This window comes from Cotesia typhae, unplaced genomic scaffold, assembly GCF_013202065.1.
Source record: "Cotesia typhae breed Kobodo isofemale line unplaced genomic scaffold, CoteBio_Ctyphae contig_48, whole genome shotgun sequence".
Classification (NCBI taxonomy): Eukaryota; Metazoa; Arthropoda; class Insecta; order Hymenoptera; family Braconidae; genus Cotesia; species Cotesia typhae.
This window is the reverse complement of record NW_027423756.1, coordinates 10,221,167-10,245,663: the sequence shown is the minus strand read 5'-3', so window position 1 is coordinate 10,245,663 and position 24,497 is coordinate 10,221,167. Positions and strand designations below refer to the sequence as shown.

At 27.8% G+C, this 24,497-nt stretch overlaps 1 protein-coding gene and 1 long non-coding RNA gene across 4 annotated transcripts; one reads left to right on the top strand and one right to left on the bottom strand.

The window, feature by feature from the left end:
* The first annotated feature begins 806 nt into the window (after positions 1-806).
* On the top strand, positions 807-24,280 carry LOC141529443 (dual 3',5'-cyclic-AMP and -GMP phosphodiesterase 11). Of its 3 annotated transcripts, XM_074245964.1 has the most exons (18): positions 1,748-1,942; positions 2,029-2,112; positions 3,094-3,293; positions 8,077-8,169; positions 15,698-16,034; positions 16,429-16,840; positions 17,677-18,213; positions 18,336-18,584; positions 18,740-18,850; positions 18,973-19,070; positions 19,230-19,293; positions 19,685-19,920; positions 19,998-20,097; positions 20,167-20,421; positions 20,759-20,868; positions 20,942-21,347; positions 22,163-22,246; positions 22,409-24,280. In XM_074245964.1, exons 5-18 carry the CDS (start codon positions 15,730-15,732, stop codon positions 22,589-22,591), a joined length of 3,150 nt encoding a protein of 1,049 aa, XP_074102065.1. In that variant the 5' UTR covers positions 1,748-1,942; positions 2,029-2,112; positions 3,094-3,293; positions 8,077-8,169; positions 15,698-15,729; the 3' UTR covers positions 22,592-24,280. The 3 variants fall into 3 exon arrangements, with proteins under 3 accessions (XP_074102064.1, XP_074102066.1, XP_074102065.1); XM_074245965.1 differs by lacking the exons at positions 1,748-1,942; positions 2,029-2,112 and adding an exon at positions 809-1,350; XM_074245963.1 differs by lacking the exons at positions 1,748-1,942; positions 2,029-2,112; positions 3,094-3,293; positions 8,077-8,169 and adding an exon at positions 807-1,350.
* Positions 1,392-1,986, bottom strand: LOC141529457 (uncharacterized). Its single transcript, XR_012479594.1, has 2 exons — positions 1,877-1,986; positions 1,392-1,754 (listed from the first exon to the last, which is right to left on the bottom strand). It is a non-coding gene; the product is annotated as an uncharacterized LOC141529457 (long non-coding RNA).
* Positions 24,281-24,497: the final 217 nt, after the last annotated feature.

Genomic DNA, 24,497 nt, shown 5'->3' with positions numbered 1-24,497 from the left:
ATCGCAATACATTATTTTCAATAATTTCAGCTGTCAATTTTAAAAATTTTTTTAATAAATTAATTACAATAAAAAAATGCTTCTAAAAATTTTCACTTTTAATTTTTATATGAAAATTAAGTTAGCCGATATTTAAAAATTTTTAGACTTTTTTTTTATTGAAAAAATTATTACAAAAAAATTAAAAAAAAAATTTCACTTAAAAAAAACTTCAAAAACTGTCAACTTTAGTGTTATTATTTTCAGCAAGTGAATAATCATTATTTAAACATTTGAATCATACAGAAACTATCAATGGAAAATTTTTATTCTTCGAAGCTATTTTTCTATTCTTAAAAAAAAAAAAAATAAATAAATAACACAGCAATTCAAAGATCAACTAAAATCTTAGGTCAAGTATTTTATTGATACGTAGTATTTATTAAATGATATTTAATTGTAATCACAATTATTGAATTGTTATTTTTATTATTATTTTTTATGAGTATTTGATAACAGATAACAATAAACTGGCGCCGTGCGAGATCGAAAATCGGAATGGAGGGAGAATTAGTACAGTCTGTACTGGTTTAATATGTATATGTAAGTATATGTAGAATGAAATCTCTGTATATCATTTCTCCTTCAAGTCAGAGAGTCAAGTCAAGTCAACTCCTTTCTGCATTACATTAATATTAGATCTTTCGTTCATGTTATTTAATTTTCATTCTGCTTTACACATACACAAGTAAATATTTAAATAATAAACAGATTTTAAAATGAGAATGAAAAATTGGAAAAAAAAAAAAAAAAAAAAAAAAAAAAAAAAACAACATTGCAATGTTATTAATAACAGAGAAAATGATAAGAATTACTATCAGGAGCAAGAAAGATAAAGAATAATTAAAAATTAGAGTAGAAGAATCTCATGTCTATGTTTTACAATTACATATATACGTAAATACTTACATGGATATCTCTGTGTAGTATTAAAACATTTATAGACACATGTAAAAAGTATTCTGACTTAGTAGTAGAGAGGAAAAGAAAAACGTAAGCAGCGCCGCTTCGCAATTCTCAGTTACCGCTTCTGTTTGGGGCAGTACTGCATCTACACGATCGCTGAGAGCATTACACCAGTGAATAACTCGCGTATGATGATACCTTTTATTATTTCTTCACGCAAGGTACACAAATTACTGTTGTGCCGTCGTCAGTACTGTGTTTATAAAAAAAAAAATGTTTAATTAAACAACTTTAAAAAATTCTAAACTGTGATATGAACGTTAAAAAATAAATCTAAATTAATAACAATAAAAATAAAATGAATTTTTAAAATTTAGATTTAACAAGTGCAAGTGATCATGTCGCGTAAGTAGTTTAAGTTTAGGTGGTTAAATTTAGAGACAGTATTAAATTAATTAACAATATTTATTGCAAAAATACTTGCTGTACATAACAATCACAGTCACTATTTACAATACAAGTAAAAAAAGAGCAGATATTTTAGAGACATACAGAAGAGTAGAGCAGTTAAAGTAGTAGTAGTAGTAGTGGTTGTGTGTGTGCATGTGTATGTGTGTACCGCGACAGGTGGCTGATGCCGGTAAATTCATTTTTACATGTGATCCACTCGCATTCATTAAATATTACATATATCTGTATGTATAATACAATTCATACAAATACAATGTAATATAAATGTGCGACATGCAATGTACCATTTTAATTAAATAACAAACACATTGAATGAGTACTAAATACTTGTACTTGCACTGAAAAAGTAAATAATTATGAATGTATGTAATAGTAAGTGTTAACGTATTCGCACGCGCGAGGTCATACACGCTCGTGCCATATGAGCTTGTTAGTAGTGTCGCGTAGTAGTTTTACTTACTTCACGCACGCACATAGACGTTAACATAATACTGCAGCAAATACATTGGATTGGTAACCAGCAATGGTAATGATAATGATATCAATACTAATAATATTGATATGATAAGTTATCAACAAATCAGTAATTTTATTTTATTTTTTTTGTTTTAGAAATAAAACTGACGAGAGTAGTCTAGACTTAGACCTGTAAAATGAAAACTGGAAACTGTAACAGCAACAGAGCAATTGTAACAAGTAATAACCTTAGTACTGTAACAATAACTACTACAAACTACAGAGTTACAGACTGAAGAAAAAAAAAAAAAAACACACACCAGTATGTTTGTACACTGCCGCTTCGGAGAACATCCTGAAATTACGTACTTCCGGATCCCTCCCTAATTCATCCTCACTATCCTATCCTCCTATCCTTCTATCCGTGGTATCCTCCCTACCCCTATATGTATAACCCTCTCTCTCCCTGCTCGAGTAGTCTTCTACTCGTTTTCCCGTTACACTCTTCTCTGTCCTCTCTTTCACTCAACATCAACTCCGAAGAGCGTCTCTTCTCCATACTCCACACCACTGAGCTCTGAGTAGACCCAACAAAACCATTTAATTCTGTCACTATTACACTCTTGCAATACGAGCAATATTTGCAATACAAGCCTCTTTACAACTTGTATTAAATCTTTACTCTCTCGCTTTAACTTATTATCGTTTGTTATTATTATTATTATTATTAATATCAATATATAATACGACATATAGTAATGTGTCTTTCATTTAATTCTGGTCTGCTACACAACGATAAATATAATTACGAAAACCGTCTATAAATGATACGATAAATCGTACAATATATATATATATATATATATATATATATATATATATATATATATATATATATATATATATATATATATATATTAATATTAATATTTTTACATGTATATTTATACTTATAAATATATTTATACATGTACTGTTGTGTGTGCGTGTCTAGATATATACATATAATAGGCGAGAAACGCGGTTCGCATTTAGTAACAGTCAGTCGACTTTGGATAGTCGATTGTAAGTGTTCGTCATTGTCTGGTGTGTGTTTTTATGTGACTATTTAGAAACAATATTTATTTATTATTTATTTATTAATTAATTAATTAATATTATTTTAATCGTCATCATAATTGTTTGTTGATTAATGAAAAATAATTTATTTAAACAATCAAGTGACCGGATACGTTTAATTGGAGCCAGTAACTGATAAATAATAATATAAAAGTGGATTCAAAGTTAAGACAACAGTGGATAGAGGATTTTTTGGAGATCGATCATCAACACCTGATCAAGGCCATCGGATGCGATCGAAAGCGAGTTGGAATAGTGGGAAGCAGTTGCGGGTGCAGCGCCTTAAATTTTTACCGCGACCAGTAAGTTATTTTATTTTTTATTATAATAATAAATAATAAATAATTCATAGTTACTATTTAAATTTATTGTTTATTAAAACAATGGTGAATATAATAAAATTTAATTATAAATATTAATATTTAAAAATCCCTTTTAGTACTGTGTAATACTTTGATACTTAAAGTATTTGTTTTTATTGTTCCTTAGCTATGAATGTCTGCTTCTGCTAATACTTTAAGAGAAAATGGAAGAGAATAGAAAAATGGTTTACCAAGGGGATTATATTAAGTCGGTAAACATTTACCAGTTGACTGAAAGAATGAATAACTAAAGCAAAGTGAATAAAATTAAAGACGAGTTTTAAAATTTCAGACAACGGATTATTTATTAAGGGTTCAAGATAAATAATGAGGGTATTAGTTGACTGAGCAACTGGAACATTTTAAACATTTTATCCTTAACAAAATTTGTCATCTGTTAACTTTCTTATGAAATTTTTAATTATTCATCTATTTAGATGCCTCGGCGGTAAATAAATATTAATTACTCCTCCATTCTCGGGGGTGATATAAAAAAAAAAAAAAAAATAAAAAATGATGAACAACGCTAGATGTTGCGACTTACATTACCTGTCATCGATCATCGGCCCCTACCTTATTTTATTCTTGCGATGATCGATATTACTTGACGCACGACAGCACGTACGTCACTGTCAAGACACGCTAGAATATTCTGATACATTACAATCGCCAGTACACACTGGACAGGATCATTACATTGAAAAGTAATATTGATAAACTAAATGTCTGGCATTTAAAACCGTGCCCCCATCCACGCGTTAGTAGTTTGTATTATCTCCAGCTCTTACACTCTTCCATTTATTTTCTTACATTATCTTATAAGGATATTAATATATTAAACATTATTTTATTTTATTTTATTAATTACTGTATATCTTTCAGTTCTAGCTCCTGGCTTTATCTTACGTCCAACAATTACTCTTTTTGCTCGCTCGCTCACTCATTTAACCGCTTACATTACTAAAACTCTTTACTCTTAACTTGTTGGCGACTTTGCAACGTACGGATGATGTTTTCGAGTCCGGTGATATGTTCGTCGAATACTTGACACGGGATTTTTGTGTATATGCATATACACGCACCATCATACAGACTCTTTGCTCTTTACTTTACTATACAGACCATATATATATCTTCAGTACTTAAAACTTTGAATAACACGGTTAAAATTCTATCCACGCACTTTTTTTCTCCCTCGATTAACGTATTTTCACTCTTAAATAATACCCGTTAATTAAATTAATTAAATAATCTAAGTAAATCCTTTAAAGAAATATTTTTATTATTATTTATTGTGCTCTAATTTTTGGCCGTCGAGTTTGTAAGAAGTTAATAACAGAAAAGTCTTGAGTATATAACGTTATCGTTAATATTTATATCTTCGAATTCTACTTGCCAGAATTTATATATATATATTTATTATATAAAATACGTATTACTTAGTTTATTACACAAATACATATTCACTGGTTTGCATGGATATAAAATATTTATTGATTAGAGTTTAGTGATTGATGACTAATGGGTAAACTTGATACTGATTGTTATCGTAACGAGTCGAGAATCAAATATAAAGTACAATGAAATAATAAAAACCGTGTGTAGTGAGTGTGAATTTTATGCCAGAAAAACAATAATATAGATAAAAAAAAAAAAAAATCGAATTTAAAGGAAAAAAATAAAATTTGTTAAAATATATATTTTATACGGGAAAAACTTCAAATACGAAAATCAGAGTCCCAACATAAGCTGCGGAGTTTGAAAATGTGTTTTCTTCTCAGAGCAGAGGTAAAGTTACAAATAAATTTTATTGCGTACGAAACATCCCTCACGGGATTACAATATAAAGAGTAAAATAATGGAACAACTCAAGGGAGGTTTCTTAATAAAACTAAAAACGCCGAAGCCTGAGGCTGGAAACGAATAAAAAAGTTAAGAAGTCATTTCTTTTAACCTTTTTTTTTTTTACGTTCATTTTATAGTTTTTTTTTTTTTCTTTTTTTATTATCTTTACTTAGTTTTTGCGATGCTGATGGTGAGATCAGACAGGTATACATGAACTCATTCTCGAGGATTGCAATAACTATTATATGGGTTCGCCCTCGTTTTCACTAGAAAATTTTTCGGTGATGACGATCAGAGACGCTCACCAGTCACGTATGCCTCGTTAAATGTATATATAAATATTTGTATGCACTGAATGTGGCTTATAGTTAAAATTCAGCTGGTACTAGTGTTATGTATTATATTATATTATATTATACACACAAATACATAGTTGTAGGCATAGAATTGTCGCTCTCTGATCGTATATATATATATATATATATACAATCGACTGGCGCCAAGACCTAACGGATAAGATTCTCTCACTACAGACCTTTTTATTTATATTTATTTTGTGTTATTAAATGCCTTAGTTGTCAATGAAAAATAAAATCACTCCTCGGTTTAATGTTTATGTTGAATTATTTATGATTTAATCCGTGGCATTACCAACTAAGCGCAATTTTGCTTGTCAGTAAGGACTTTTAATAAATTTACGATGAATTTTAGACAACCGGAGGTTCTAATAATTTATATAAAATTATTAATTATTATTTTATTATCATTGTTGACGAACTGCTCGTAGTTTGTTAATCAAATAAATTCTTTGAAACAAAAAAAAAAATCATTAATTATTTATTAATTTGAAAAGTCATTAGGTATAATCACAAATGTAAATGATTTAATAATTCATAGTGACGTCGGTGTTTTTAATTGTATCGCATGCCTAAAATTTCATTAATGTTAAAAAAGATAATTAATTTACGAGAAAATGAACACGCAGCTCTAATGGATAATCAATTTATTTTTCAGGGCCTTGAAAAAAGTAAAGATAAAAAACGTTAATGATTTTATATCATCCAAAATCTCGTGATAAATACTATTTAAATGAACCCGAGAGATTCCAAGTTAAGTCGAGGGCTGATAAATTAAAATAGAATACCTTCACCTTTCACGGATTTATAAATGTATGTTTTTTAATATATAAAAAAAAAAAAAAAAAAAAAAAAACTCGACGATATATTACGTAAAAAGATGAAATACAAAATACGGATTTAGTGTATAATATTATTGTTATTATTATTGTATAGACAGCGGATATTAAATCTCGGACATTATTTAAAATATTTATAATTTCCTCCTGGTAATCTTAATCTCGATGATAATCTCCTGCTTCTACAACTGTAACGATATCTCAGCATTTTAAATTTGAATTTAAACCGGACAACTCTTCCGATCCACCCACGATGACGCTCGTGAAAAAACTATTTATTTAGTCAGGCGTGGGAGTCACCCCTCGTTATTTTTTATCTCACGAAATTCCCGGATTTCTCTCATTTTTTATTTTTTTCATTCATCTATTTTTCTCAGCCATCCACTTTTATTATTATTTTTTGCATTAAGATAATAAGCTCATTTTTTATACTTCCTCTTATTCTTATTTCTGCTTCATGTTTCTCATCACCATCACCGTTCCAGTGACATTACCGTCACAATTATTCGTACTCCCGCAATAAAAATGCATGTACTTGCCAAATAAAAATTACAAAAGACAAACATTTAACATAAAATTTCGGTAAATATTTACAAGTGGAAACAATCATTTTAAATTTCATTTTTTTAACCGAAATTTCTATTTAATTTTATTGACATATTTTTTTTTAAACTACACAAAAAAATGAACAATTAAAAAAAAAATTGATTTTCACAATTTTAACAAATTTAAAAAAAAATTTATATATCTTTTAGAAAATTGTAATATTAAACTTTTTTTGTTTAAATTTTTGGTTTTTTATGTACTTTTTAAAAAATAGACAAAATAAAAATTTTATCCAAAAACATGAGACACAAAATTTTTTTAAACTTTTGCAAAATAAAAGCAAAGTAAAAAAAAATTAAAAAATGTTAATTTAAAAAAAAAAAAAAAAAAAAAAAAAAACAGGAAAAAACTTCCTCCGTCGCATTATTATCAGGCTGATATGAATTTGCGGCGTAACACTATCATTCAACAAGCTGAAAGCATTAAAAAAACATTATTACTAACCTACTTATGAAGTAAAAAAAAAGCAGAGTTTTATTTTAATATCAGCAACGTTCTATATTAACAATAAAATGTTAAACAAATATCTTTAACGAACAATAGACCGTAGTCTAGAGTAAGAGCAGTAGCATACAGAGCATAATATAACATAATAACATAGAGAGAGCGTTTATTTAAAACAGCACATCTATAGATTGTTTATACACCCATTGAACAATGTTATAATTGACGAGTAGCTTCTTGCTAACATACACATAACATAATTTCCAATATTCCAAAGGTCATCAAGTTTTATTTACTGCCCATTAATATAATCCGGTGTTTTCTCAATACGTTTAACAGACCGATAATCGTTAGTACTTATCAATACATATTAATCTACCTATAATATTTAATATCTAACATCTAACATCCATTATCTGGCCTCTAACATTTAACATTTACATTAAATTTAATACCCACCAGTAATTACAATAATTAACTAAATAAATAAATAAATAATGATATATAATTTAAATTAAATTAAATTGTCGGATTATCAATCAATAGTGATATAACTTAGTGGTTATAATAAATAAAAATGAAAATGATAATGATAAATAAATAAATAAGTAATTTATAATAAATTAATTACAGGCTCGCGGAATACATCATCCAAGCTGGCTGCCTCGGCTGGTAACCCCGCCTCCGCGCATCCTCCTGTGCTCTGGAGCTCGCGCAGAAAACCAGGTACATATATTATCCTTTATTACTAATTGCATAATATTCAAATAAGATTATCAATATTATTATTATTATGATTATCAACTATTATTTTTTTTTTTGTTTATTTAATTATTTCACTGATTTATTGTTATCCTGGTCCATTAACACTTCATTAGATACAACTTTGTATTTTATTAGCCGAGTTGCTATATCATTGTGCAATTATTTATCGGATAGTTTAAATATTAGAGAGGAGTAAGTTAAAATTGACAATGAGTGAGAATGCGATTGCTGGTGTGAGTAATTTATAAAATATAAGAGGATGGAGGAATGCATGCAACGCGTGCTTTTAATCTATTAATTCATTGTGTATTGTGTATATAGTAGATATGGTCTGAGGCTGAGAGATACTCTAAACAGTATGACAGGGAACGCGTGCGGCTTATTACTGCATGCGGTTACAACAGTGATAGGGTGATAAGCCCTCCAATGAATCACAATTGTCCTTTACTCCCTATTACTTACACGCTTAGATCTACGCTGACTTTACTGTAACAGTACTCGTGGATTTTATAAATACGCTACTGTTATAATGTATGTGTGTATTTTGTCGGTATTATGTTTTGTTGGATTACTGTTCGGTACTACTGCTATACCCGCAATCGGAGCCACTTAATCTTCTGACCGCTACTCGTTTACGCCCCATTGTAATAAGATTCAGTAACACCATGGGCTAAGCTATATTGACCTTTACTCTGAGTGCAAATACTTCGTCCAGATGGTGATGAGTACAGCAAGGATTTTGCCGTAAAAAGAAATTTTTTAAATAATATTCAAAATTGAATTTTATAAAAAAAAATTTGCATTATAATTTTTTATTTTAAACGAAAAAAAAATTCGTGATTTTTAAATTTATTTTTATAATTTGAAACATTCATTATGAATCTTAATTTTTAACTTGCGGCTTTTTTATCGGTCTTGAAAAAAATTATAAAATAATTTTTTTATAAAATTAAATTTTGAACAAATACTTCAAAACTTTTTTTACAATATTAATATTTAAAAAAAAAATCTTAGACCTAGTGATGAGTCTTATATTATGTCTCTTGATAATAAATAATTTTTTTTTGCCTCGTAAAAGTAATTTATTTCCCGAGTTTAAATTTCGAGATTATGCAAAGTTTTGATTTTAATTTTAATAGTATTATTTTAATTGTTTTAGTTTGTTTAGAGAGTAACTAAACATCAGATTGACAAGCAATTTAACTTTGATCTTACGTAAAAATGTTTCAATGATTGAAACTTGATAATTTGAAAAAAAAATTTTTTTTAATTTTTTCAGTAGTATGGATCAATAATTAAATTTCAAAATGAACAGTTTGTTGAGTCACACTCAAGTATATTAATAAATACATACCAATTTTACAGATTTATAATATGATACTTCTATGCAGTACATGACTCAGCCTTATATATATCTTTCATAAATATAAAATTTCTTTTTGCATTCATATTTTATTACGTCGGTTTGTAGCTAACTTTTTTTTACTGTTTGCTTAAAAAGTGTGTAAACTAAGTTAATAGGGATATATTTAACTTTAGCACTTTTCTAGTGATTATAAATATGAAAAATTTTACTTAAGAAATATCTATGATGATTTTCCGGGAAAGAAACATATTTCAATTTATGAGTCATTAATTATTGGAAATTTTATTTACGAATTAATTGATAAAAAAAAATAAATTTTAAAAATAAGTTACAATTTCAATCGGATAATTGGTAATTAAAAGTAATGTATTTATCATCCGGTGATTTTGAAACACTTAATATCGTCAGAACTCAAAAAACCTCTAACTATTAATTAAATTTAATTAAACCTTTGGCAATAATAAATTTTTTTTAATTGACTTAATATTTTTATCTCAAATATATTTGACAATAAATTTTGATTAGGTTTTTTAGGACGTAAAAAATTGATAATTACAAAATTTTTAGATATTTTAGATCATGTTAAAAAAATAATCAAATTTTATAAATTCAGTATTGCGATAAAAAATTTATATTAAATTAATAATTTTTAATTTTTTTTTTTAACATTTAAATCATAAAAAATTGCATTATTTACTCGTCTTACTCACTTAATTGTACATTTTATTACTCTCTAATTACAACAGTCTACCGATTATTTAATTTTCTGCACCAACCTATTTAATTATTAAAAAAAAAAAACCACAATAAAGACGACTAGAGTATGAAGTATCTCTTACGATGAGCGTTAACATAACGACGCAATAAAAAGAAAAATTTTAATGTTTTAAAAAGCATTTTATTTATCGCCGACATTACCAGTTTAAAAATCACCGAAAAAACCCAGAGTATTATTTAAATGAGTCCAGCTTTCGTAAAACAAAATGAAATTACAAGTTTCAAATAAAATGACATTAATTAAAATAAATTAGTATGTAAATTAAAATATAAGACCGGGTTTAATCTTGTAATGAGCGAAAAAAAAAAAAAAAAAAAAAAAAAAGTGAAATTAAGTCGTCGTGATAATTGTAAATTAAGAAGTCGAGACTAGAGACCGGGTTTTACATAATATAAATACAAGAGAGGATGTGAATGTTTAGGAACTAATGGATAATTACTCAGTGAATGAACTGGCCCCAATTGGCCCTTGTCATCTTGGGTCAATTAGTCTGCTCTCGCGGCTCAATCCAACAGAGACGCATCTACTATTCTTCACATTGACCTTTTGCGATTGCGTGGCTTCTTCTTATTTGATTGTTTAACTTTCGTACGCCGCTAAGATATTAAGTATCGCTACACCAGTTAGTTCTTTGACATGACACTGAGTAAGATATTAATTTAAGACTTATAAGTTCAACTAAAAGTCGCAGTACGGAACATCTATCATACCATCGAGTCCTCTTCTTAAGTTAAAGCTGCTTTGCTTAAACTTTGCACAAACTTGTACCGATATTACTTATTAGTTTGACATATTAAACCGATCGCAGTACAATATAAGTAGCGTAGCAGCTGTAGAATTTTAGTTTGGTTTATATTTGCGCTGTTCGCCGCTTTAATATGTGTAAGTTTAACCACGAACTTGAATTAAATCTGTCGCTATATATAGTTATAGTTATAGTTATAGTTATGTATGTGCATGCTATAGATAAAACTGGCGGCTGCTGGTGGTACTCTACTATACTGGAAAATGCCAAAGGCTATACTAAGGCAAGGCAAAAGAAATACAAAGCTTAGGAACATTTAAGCACAACTTAACTTGGACTGTACTGCTACCACTCTTTTTCACTTCACTTCTCATTTAGTTTTAGTTTTGAGTCTTTACTTAGTACATTTTTATTTTAGTGTCCATACGCTTGCTAGCTCACTGTGGAAATATGCTCTTGCTACTGCTGACGTCTTACGCTGACGTTGCTACTACTTTATAGGTATATATCGATAAAATTTAAACATTTTTTTTTTATAAGTTCATTTATATTGAAAAAGTGATAAATTTTCCGATACTGAATTCGCATAATTTATTTCAATTTATCATTTTTAGTTTAATGGAATTTTTTTACACGCTTTCGGTGAATTTTTATATTTATTTGTTTGTAAAAATTTATCGAGACTTTTATATCTTTATTTTTAAGAAAATTATTTTTTACGTGAATTTTTTTGACATCATATTATTTATAAATAATTTTTCAATTGAAAAATTATCGAATTATTTATCTGTATTTTATTTTCAAAGTAACAATTTTTTATTATAATTTAGTTTGTTTGTAAAAAAAATTTATTTGCTCTTTACTAAAAATGAGAAAGCGTAAAATTGAATTTCTTTAAAATCATCTCTGTATAAAATTAAAAAGAAAAAAATTTTGCTTAAAATTGTTAAGAAACTTGACTTTAATTTTTTGTGTAATGAAACAGTGCCGGCGGTGTAGCTGTATTTACAATCATAAAAAAAAAAAAATTGAAGAAAATAAAATAAAAGTGAATAATATGTTTTATCCGCAAACTAAAAACACATCAACCGATTGTTACCGCGAATGGTTTGAAAGACGTCACAAGGCAATTACGTCAATTGTCAACCATCAATCATATTGTGATGATAACAGCAAAGTTTTAACAATAATTTATGTTTATGTTTTGAAAAAAAAATAATTCCCGGGACTGATTAACCAAACCATGCAACAGGTATCCGCATAAAATATAATAGCTTATGCTGTACTAACGTCACAGTAGTTATCATTATTGGTATCGGTATCAGCATACACATAATAACGATTGTAGTTTATCGTCAGGCCGATGACATCAAAAAGTTTTGCTAATCGCCGAGTGATTTACACTGAAACTATTGTAATATAATAGTTAAGCCAGTACGTATAGTGGAATTCGATTTACCGTTGTTATATTTCCTACAACTACGCTCCTTTACAGCAAAATAACTTAAAAAGTAAATCTGTCATCATATCAAAACAGTGCGTTGTTTTCATTTCATTATTTATTTATTTAGTATAAAAATGTGAATGTATTTTTTTTTATCTTCTTGATAACGTACGACGATACTATCTACCACGTGCATTTATTGTCTGACTTGTGTCTTCAATTTCCATTGTATCATGTTATATTATATGATATAGTATTGTTTTAATCCAAAGTGTACATACGCTAGATAAAAATTCCGTTGTAAAAAAAAAATATTATTGTTTATAAATTTATACATTTATTTTTTTTTTTTTTTATTCTATTAAAATCTATTTAATATTCAGCAATCATACAAAATTTATTTCGGAACAAATAACTTTTGCGAACATGATTTGAATTTTATAATAGAGACTCTCTGGCAACAGGTAAAAAAATTTCCATTATATTTTAATCTACGCGTCAGATTAACTTTTTTAAGTGTATATTATTTCATTATTTCATTAAACGTGACTGTTAACTGCTGTATTATAAATGTTTCACAATTAATTTATTATTACACCGTAATGTTTCTGTTACGTGACGGATAGATACTAGATTGCTATGATAAAGTTTATGTTTAACGCCAACAGTATAAATGTAGTAATAGTAAAATCATTCGAATGTTGTCGGTGGATAAAATGAAAATAAATAATTATGAATAATTACAACTAATAATAAACAGAGAAGATGTATAATTTATAGGTAATCGTACGTATTATCAGTAATTAGTGTAATAACTCTGAAAAAAAGTGAATAAATAATAAAAAATGTTAGTAATAATAGATTGTGTCTTGTGTCGGGCGTCAGTTAAAATGCGATACGGTGTAGTGGCAAATAAAAAGATTTTACGTTTTACATGTCTAGTCGAGGATTTTCAGCACTCTACGTCAGACAGACTGTTGTTTGTTGGTAATTTTTGCAGTCTCGAGCTATCTAACGTCCGTGTAAACTGATACGTAAGTTGAGTTAAGTTTAGCCGGACGTAATATTACCACACGCGAATTAATAAAAAGGACCAGACGATTTACTTTGGCATAATAATAATAAACTTTTCCTTTAACTTTTAGTTGTTTATTTGTTATTAAACTGATAAGGATGTTCTTGTTACAAGTCACTGAAAAGTGTCATTTAATAAAGAGTGCTGCAGGAAAGACCACCCGCGTAATATGCCACTTCAATGTCACAATTACACATTAAATATGTTAATGATCTGCATCGGAATTGTGATTAAATTTTATCACTTATATTACATTAAACCTATTACTTTTTGGATTGACGTGTAATCTTAAACTTTAATGCATCCGGGATATTTAAAATCACGTGTTATAATCAACTAACGTCTCGTGCCTATCTCTGTGTTTTATTACATTTTATTTTTTATGTCTTGCGTCTTGTTATTTAAAAATAAAAAAAATTTTTAAATGAAAAACAAAATTAGTCTGTTAGTTAACGTGATAATAATCCTCCACCGGTCAATCGTGCTGTTGATAACTCTCTATCTTAGAATGGACCGGCTGTTACGTAAGATCCTATATTAAAATATATCTGACTATATTTATGTACATCCGTCAATAAATTTATTTGGAATTTTTTTTTTTTTAATTATTTTACTGCAATATATTTCTTCATTCATGTTTATAATTTTTTTTTTTTTATAGTCGTTACAATACACAATCGTAAATATTTATTATTTGCACGAATTGTGTAAAATATTTCAATTGAATAAAAGAAAAAAATAATTTTTTATTTTGTCAGTCAAGTTTCAATTGCAACTTGTATTGTTATCAGTTTGGACTTGATAATTCATAAATTAATTGTTTTACAAAAGACTGATTGTTATTAATTAAGAAAAATTATAACTATGAAACATTTTTAATTACAACAATAAAAATTAAAATTGTTTTAGTGTTAAAAGCTTATCATAACTTCACCGTTATCTTCAGAAGTGTCATTTATTTTCTTGAAGACAACAATTAAATTGAGTAAATATTACAATTTTATTTAATTTCAGCCATTAATACGCATTTTACAAACTTCTCTTAACATAAAGATAGCCATAATCAACAAAAACGGTTTTTTTCATTGTTTGCTAACTCAAATGACTATTAGGCAACATTCTAAATATTAAAATTTGATTATTATCGGAAATTCCCAGTTTGACAAACAAATAATATCGTTCTACCATTTTGAAAAGAAACTTATCAGTTACTTAGAAGTTTGTCGTTAAAACAACCGATACTTGATTTTTGCATATTAATTCAAGGTATTTAAAGATTTAATCTATTTAGTAAGATAACATAAAATTGTTAATTAATATATTATGAGGTCAATCAATTTTCAATTACACTTTGATAGTATCTTAAAATAATAATATTAATTCAAAAGACAATTTATCTAAAAATAAATAAATTTAATCTTGGAATACTCTGAGAAGAAATAGCATAATCTGATGGCGCATCTGGCTGAAGAATTACAAAACTAATTAAATATAATAATAAAAAACCACAGTTAGTCATTAGTTGATTTAGAAATACGTAAAATGAAATTCTAAACTTCCGGTAGTTTGTTTCTAAATTAAATAAAACGTAACGTGAGTTTTGATATTCTTTGGCAAAAATATTAATACTATGTTAATTCTCGTAATTTTTGTTACGCAGTGGTACAAAAGTTAAGGGGGGCAATATATGTAAAATTTTTTAAAAATCAAATTTTTTTTTTTCATTAATATTTAGTATAATATCCTAAAAATATGCCTGTGAATTTCTATGCGTAAATTCGCATTATTTTGTGAGTTACAATTAGTTAAAGTGCTCAGCGCTTATTAAATGTGTTTTTTTATTAAAAAAGATTATTAAAAAAGTTTTCAACCAATTCGTTTTACTTGAATTTAAAATTTAAAACCTTGTATAAAATAGTTTTAACATAAAATATATAACTTTCAAGTGTTAGAGCTTTAATTATCTCATAAGATGCAGTTTAAAAAAAAACTATTGTGATGAAAAAATTGTATTGAAGTAAAAAATAAATCTAAATCTAATCTATATTAATCATATGTTTTTGGTTGTATTATTTTTTTAGGATTGTACTTACGGAGCATTGGCGAACCGAGGATGACGGCAGAAACCGCAGCTCCGTGTGTTCAAAGTGTACAAAGTGTACCCAGTGGCGTTATGATAGACGAGACAAGTGGAATAGATCAGCAAAATCATCATCATCAGCAGCATCATCATCATCATCATCAAAAATCCATCATAAACAATGTCAGTGGTAACAATACATCGCCGACAAATCGGCCAGTATTATCACCCGGTTTTCCAAACTCGTCATCGAATTCCCCGGAATATAATTCGAAATACGCGAATATGGAATCCTGGCTTGATGAACATCCGGACTTTGTTAATGATTATTTCCTCAGGTATTTATTTTTCTTTGGATATTAAATATAAGCGATGACGCATTTCAAATGTCGATAGTGGCTCGTATACATTTATTATACGTTTAATAATTTACAACTCTATCAGTTTCTTAAACTACTCAATTAAAGTGTTGTTTTTCTTTTATTTGTTTCGATTATTATAAAGTAATTAAAGTTGATATACTTATATATTTTTAAGAAGAAGGAGAAGAAGAAAAGGTTTTTTTTTAGTAAATATATATTCCTCCCTTCGTAAACTAATTAAATTGTATCATCATTTATTTATTAATAGCTTTGTTACTTAATAAATAAAATTAATTTACTGGTTGATTGATTAATAAATTAACGTTAATTGTTGCGTGACATTTAATTGATGAAATATTTACTTGCGTAGAAAAGTGACACGACAGACTGTCGACGCGTGGTTAGTAATGCACGCAACGCCGACAGCATCATCAGCGAGTTGCATGATAGACGGCATGATGAGCGGTCAGAATCACTGCTCACAAAATTCAAACTCTTGCAATAATGCCGGTAGCACTACTGTTACGTCACCGGGTGGTGGATCAGGAGCTACAACACCGGTTCGCAAAATATCAGCACACGAATTTGAACGTGGTGGATTACTTAAGCCGATTGTCAATACTATTGACGGCACGCCGACATTCCTAAGCATCGCGCCTGAAGATTCCGGACAGACGGGTGCTGGGCAACAGGGTGTTGGAACTAGTGGTGCTGTTAGGCCTCAACGAAAGTCCAGAAATGAATTACGGCAACTTGATGAAAGAGATCTTATATTTGAGTTGGTAATATTTATTTATATTACTTACAATTATTTAATTATTTTTTTTAGTTTAATTAATCTTTAAGAAAAATTTTTGGTAATTAATAAATATTTTGGCTTTCATGTTTTTGCATAAAATTTCGATTTTATTTTATTTTATTTTATTTTTTTTTTTTTTTTTTTCAAAATTACATAAAAAAAAACTTTTTTTGAAAATTTTAAAAATTTTTTGAAATTGTGGTAATAATTTTTTTTTAATTGTTCATTTTTTTATGTATTAAAAAAAAATACATCAATAGAAATTTCGTTCAAAAAAATGAAAATTAAAATGGTTGATCCAACTTTTAAATATTTACCAAATTTTAATATTTATTATTAATGCGTTAAAAAAGAAAATTTATATTGTTGAGTTATGAGAGTTAACAAAAATATAATATATATATTTATACATTGTACATAGATTAATAGAAAGCATTATCACCTTCAGCAAAGTCATTCTACGGTGACCCTCTATTACAAATGACTCGTATTAAGAAAATAAGTGAACTAAGTGGTATTAGTAGGATACAATAAGTCATTGAAATCTTCTAAATGCGTTAATTTATCGATGTTGTTGTTGGTATTGATATACATAAGTAAAAAAGATAAAAATTATTAATTCTGATAAATTATTATAAGCTAAATGTGATAAAAAAAAAATGAGAGTTTGTTATAAGCCCGTAAAAATATATTCTTCTTTGTATTGGTGATTAATGATTCGCGTATAAATTATTAGTAGTATTTTATTTAAAATTCATGAAACGCTGTAAAATTAAATTAACAATTTAATTAATGTATATGAATTTTATTTGATTGTAGGTCAAGGATATATGTAATGAGCTGGACGTGCGATCGCTGTGTCATAAAATCCTTCAAAATGTCAGCATGCTGTTGCATGCAGACCGCGGATCTTTGTTTTTGGTCCAGGGCGAGCGAAAGTGCGCCGCTGACAGCAACTTACGTTCCGATAACTTCAATCCTCTCATCAGTGGGAGTTTCAATAACAACAATAATAACAGCACCAGTAAAAATAATAATAACAACAACAACAACAATAATAATAATAATAATAATAATAATAATAATAATAATAATAATAATAATAATAATAATAATAATAATAAAATTCCTGGTAAGAGTAAGAGCTCTGATGAATCAGTGAGCGATAATTTAAGTCCTCCAAAATTAACACGCCCGAGAAGCAGGTGTCTCGTATCGAAGCTCTTTGATGTTTGCTCGAGATCAACACTCGTCGAAATGGAGAAAAATGACGAGATTAAAATTCCTTGGGGCACTGGGATCGTTGGATTTGTTGCGGAGAGCGGCGAACCTGTTAATATTCCTGATGCATACATGGTTATTACATTTTTTTATTATTTTATCTGGAAGAAAATATAACTAAATAAATAATCAAGATATTGCACAAGATTATTGAGTTTCAAATTTAAAACTGTAAATATTTTTTTTTTATATTTCAGGATGATAGATTTAATCGCGAAATAGATGTGTTGACTGGGTACAGAACAAAAGCACTTTTGTGCATGCCGATAAAGGATTGCAGCGGTGATGTAATAGGTGTTGCGCAAGTTATCAATAAATTGGGCGGTGAAGCACAATTTACGGTACAAGATGAAAAAATATTCGCCAGTTATCTTCAATTTTGCGGGATTGGCTTGAAGAATGCACAGCTGTATGAGAAAAGTCAGTTAGAGGTCAAGAGAAACCAGGTGAGAGGTTGTGTTGATGTGTTTTGAATGATACATTCAAATAACTTTTTTTTTTTTTAATTAAACTGTGCAAAGATCAATTAACGTTGTGTTAAAAAATATTCATGTTTTTTTAACTTACTGTTTATTTTGAAAGTTACTTATTTCATTTTCAGGTATTGTTGGATTTAGCTCGCATGATCTTTGAAGAGCAGAGCACAATAGAGCATATGGTATTTAGAATTTTAACCCACACACAGTCTCTCATTCAATGCCAACGTGTACAGGTATTGTTTTTTTTATTAATTATAAATTCTTTAGATTTTTTAAAAGTTGATTTTTATCTCTTAATTTGAATACTTATCAATTAGTTATTGATAATTAATACGAGTTTATTCATGTGTTACAGGTACTTTTAGTACATAAAGCTTCAAAAGGAAGTTTTTCTCGGGTATTTGATTTTGAAGCAAATGATCTTACTGGCGATGATACGGATTCTCGAACTAGGTGATTGTCAAAAAATGGTATTTTATTATAAGTTGATGAGTAATCTAATAATTAACACAATATATATTTTTTTTTATTCAAATTTCAATGTACCTATTATTAGTATCAATGTTACTTAACTTAAATTTAACAAGTTGTCGAATATACTTTGTGTTACAGTCCGTTCGAGAGTAGATTTCCTATAAACATTGGTATCACCGGGTATGTCGCGACCACCGGTGAGGTAAGTGTCAAAATCGAATATTTCATTGTCATTTTCTACAATAATTATCATTACTCTTTAAATGCTTTTTTATTAAAACTATAAGCGTCATAACAGACAGTAAAAACAAATAGTAATTAATGACAATAATAATTATCGCGATATATATATATGAAAGCTAAATAAGAGTTCTCAGATGTATGTTTTACTTCTCCCATTAAAGAGAAATAAAAAATAATTATTGTTATTATTATTATTTTACATGAATAAAAAATGGCCATTCAACAGCCGAAATGGAAGTAGATTTCATAATAAATAATAAAAAAAAAAAAAATAAATAATAGGATTGTATACAAGAAAAAAAAAATTTTTCTTATAATTAATAAATTTATTTTATTAATTATAATTACAGACAGTAAATATTGCAAATGCATACGAAGATTCGCGATTCGACCCTTCAGTAGACGATGGTACTGGATTCCGTCACAGGACAATTCTTTGCATGCCAATAAAAAATTCATCCGGTCAAATAATTGGAGTTATTCAGCTAGTAAATAAATTCGAAGATCTTTTATTTACTAAAAATGATGAGAATTTCGTGGAAGCTTTTGCTATTTTTTGTGGAATGGGAATTCATAACACACATATGTAAATATATTTTTTTTCTATCTAGTATAAAGATTTAAAATAATTAATATACTTATATTGATAAATAAATGAACCAGGTATGAAACAGCAATCACTGCAATGGCAAAGCAAAGTGTTACACTAGAAGTTCTAAGTTATCACGCGTCCGCCTCAATAGAAGATGCACAAAGATTAAAGGTATTATTATTTAAATAAATAATTAATATTTATTACTAAGTTATTGATTGATGTATGATCCTAATACAGAGCTTAAGGGTGCCATCCTCGGCATACTTTCACCTCCACGATTTCAAGTTCGATGACATACTAATGGAGGACGACGATACTCTCACGGCGTGCCTAAGAATGTTCCTCGACCTAGACTTTGTTGAACGGTTCCACATTGACTACGATGTACTCTGCCGTTGGTTATTAAGTGTCAAAAAAAATTATCGTAATGTTACTTATCACAATTGGCGACACGCCTTCAACGTTGCGCAGATGATGTTTGCGATTCTAACGGTAACTAAATTCATAAATCGAATATTTATTCTAAATATCAACCATCATTATTTATTTATTTATTTATTTATTTATTATATTTATATGCCAAGAAGAAAAAAAAACAAATTAAAAAAAAAAAGGAATATTTCAACATAGTTACTATTGTTACCAGAAATTTCATTTCAAGATAGCCCGTTTGGCATCTCTTTTAATCCTTCCCATGGTTACACCAAAGAGATCCACATTATTTATTTATTTATGAAAGTTAGATCAATGACCCGTCGACCTTTTACAATTTTATATACCTGCGTTTTTATTATATTTACTTATGTTTAATTTTTTTTATCACATCAAGGCGACGCAGTGGTGGAAAATATTTGGAGAAATCGAGTGCTTGGCTCTTATAATTGCCTGTCTGTGTCATGACCTTGACCATAGAGGCACCAACAATTCATTTCAAATCAAGTATGTAATCTTTAAACAATAAAAAGGAAATATTTTAATTTTAATTATTAATAAAAACTATAAAACATTTCAGAGCCTCGTCGCCGTTGGCACAACTTTACTCTACCTCGACAATGGAACACCACCACTTTGATCAGTGTTTGATGATCCTCAGTAGTCTTGGCAACCAGATCCTGTCAAATGTGTCACCCGAAGAGTACTCATGGATTGTAAAAGTCCTCGAAGACGCAATTCTTTCCACCGATTTGGCAGTATACTTTCGCAAACGAGGTGCATTTTTCAGCATCGCACGCGGACGTACCTACAACTGGGCGTTGACCGAGCACCGTGAGCTACTGCGCGGGATGCTGATGACTGTTTGCGATCTCGCGGCAATAACAAAGCCATGGGAAATAGAAAAACGCGTCGCAGAACTAGTCAGCAGCGAATTTTTCGAGCAAGGAGACATTGAGCGACGAACACTCAACATCACTCCAATCGTTAGTATTTTTTTTTTTTTTTTTTTTTAATGTTTTATTACTGCACTGTACTTAAGTTATTTATGTGTTTTTAAAATTTTTCAAATGCACTGCTATATAAATCTTTGAAATATATTTAACGTTTATATATGTAAGTTCAGTAACGCTGTAAATGGTATTTTAGTACAGGAATTAAAAAGATTGACGATAAATGAGAAATTGTGCCAGGTCATCAGATTAATTTTAACGATGATAAAACTTTTCGAATCTTTATCCGAAAGATAAAAGTCGTTACGAACAACGATAAGATTTTTAAATTGAAAAATGTGTTTTATAAGTAATTATATTTTTCAAGTAATAAATTTTCATTTAAATCTCTAGTTTAAAACTTTTTACAAAAGCTATTAAGATCTTGAATCGAAATTGAGTAATTTCAATCTAAATTAATTTCTGAATAAAATTTATTAGTTGTTTGCAAACAAGAGATCTGTTAAGTTAATTTATTTCAAGTACGTAACAAAATAAACAATTTAAATTTATTAAATTGCTTTTATAACTATTAGAAAATTTTTTATTTTATTAATTTAATTTCGCTTCATGAACGGTGAAAAAGTTAGATGTTTAATAACTTCTATAATGATTTTACAAACTCAATAAAGTTGTAAAACAAGAGAACAGTTTTAAAAAAAAATAGTTGCTTTATACAATAAATTTTTCACCATTTTAATGGTGTTGATATATAATATTTTTAAATGTAGAAAATTTTTTTATTATTAATTAAATAATTCTATAAACAATTAAGATAACATAAATAAAAATATGATATTTTGTTACAGGATATCATGAATCGTGAGAAGGAGGATCAGTTACCGTTGATGCAAGTCGGTTTTATTGATTCCATATGTCTTCCTATTTACGAGGTAACGCAAATGGCATCAATAAAAATTCCTTTTACCGTGTTAATACATGTCGGCATAAAATTAAATTAAGTCGTAAAATAAATATTATTTTATTATACATTATAATAAATTTTAATGTTAATTTTATTTTAATATAATCGATTATTATTTTTTGTTCTACAGGCATTTGCATTGCTTTCTGACAAACTAAATCCTCTGATGGAAGGAGTAACGGAAAATAAAAAAAAATGGCTCGAGTTAGCTGAAAGTACATGCACGTCCGGAAATTGTACTAACCACGATAGGACGTCGATAGATCAACCAGATAAAGAAGACGACAAACACGAAAATATTGTCGTTGAATAATTTTATTTATCTTTTATAATAATAGTCGCTAACTACCGCTGAGTATTCCTACTGAAAAATCACATCGAGTCTTTGATTTAACAAACAGCAAAAAAAAAAAAATAAAATAATAATTATTATTTTATTATTTAACCCTTATTAAACAAAATGATTAAAAATGATTTCACAATGTTGAATGCCCCTTAAGAGATATGATTTGAAATGATTTACATGATTTGACAGGATTAAAAATAATTAGAAAAATAATCATTTTTAATCATATCAAATCATTTTGTTTAATCAGGGAACAGTTACATCAAATTATCAGAACGCTACCGCTGTACCTGATTGCATTTACACGGTTATTTAAATTAAAATATTCAATTTATGAGTTTGGTGCTTTATTTTTATTGGATATATAATTTAAATATTAAAAAATCTTGAGTAAAGATTTTACTTTAATTCAAACCGTCATATAATTATGTAAAATCTTTAACATTCAATTTTATTAATTAATGTCTCGTACTACCACTCACTGGTGATTATAACCGCTTTTTATGGATTAAATTGTAATAAGAGCAAAAAAACTGCATTGAAACTCATTATAAATAGAAAAAGAATTATGTGAAAAAAAAAAAAAATAGAACGGCATTATTAGAGGCGGAAATAACATGAACAAAAAATAATGAGGAATATGCGGGAAGAGGCGATTATGTTCGTTATTTAATTCGCTTGTCCGGTTGAATAGTTATAATATTGATTAAATAATAAATGAAATCGATAAAGATAAATATTAAGCGATGAGAAAAAAAAATCAGTCACAGATCGCAGCCCCAAAGACGATATATTATTACAATAAATTTATCAAATCTGTTTATTATCTCTAACGGCGCAAACGTTCTTTTATTTCATTATTATTTTTTTTTTTACTCCATACCAAAGTAAACAAACAATGAATTATTATTTTTTTATCTACCAAATCCCAATAAGTCGAGAGGAAGTTATGAGCACATTATTATGTCTAGTTAGTCACACATTATTTATAGAAAAAAAAAAAAAAAAAAAAAAAAATTATTTTAATCAATTGTGTGTATTTTAGCGTTTCTGTCTCGTTATGTTGGAAAATTAAGAAAAATTTTTTTTTCTTAAAGTAAAATGTGATTGTTGAAAAAAAAAAAAAAAAAAAAATTAATGTCATTATCATATGAATGGAATTTAGAAACACAAATTAAGTTTTACAATATTTCTTTATACGTTTTATGTGCACGTTAATTACACTTTATATGTATTTATATGGGTATGATCAATAATCTTTACTTAGACATATTTATTGTTATATAAATGTATATTTATGTGCACTTGTCAGAAACACGTTGTATTAATCTAACACAAGTATGTTATTACAATGATCACGTGTTTCGAATAAAGACTGATCGGTGAGGATTAGACGGAATAAAAATCTAACTGTCTTATTACAAATATATACACATCTGCATGTATGTATGTATGTGTATATACATAAATATATTGATTAAAATCTTTAATAGCCTCCCGTTGAGCTTTTATTACCATTGTTTCTAATAAAGCTCGTCGAATTAACGAGTCCAATACACATGGGGCCCATTTTATATGAAATATTTTTTTTAATTAAAAATAAACAAAACGCATTCATTGTAATATTTTCCACAAAAAAAAAAAATTTAATAACAATACCAGTAATAATAATTTATCATAAAAACTTAATGAGCGTGTCTTACGAGTGTGTATAAAATAGAAGCAATTAGAATATCTCTATATATATGTTAAACATAATTTAAAAAAAAAAAAAAAAAAAAAAAAAAAAAAAAAAAGATTAATGTTTAAAGACTCCACAGCATGTTTGTGCACACGTGATATCAGATAATAGTTTTTTTGTCAGTCAATAAAA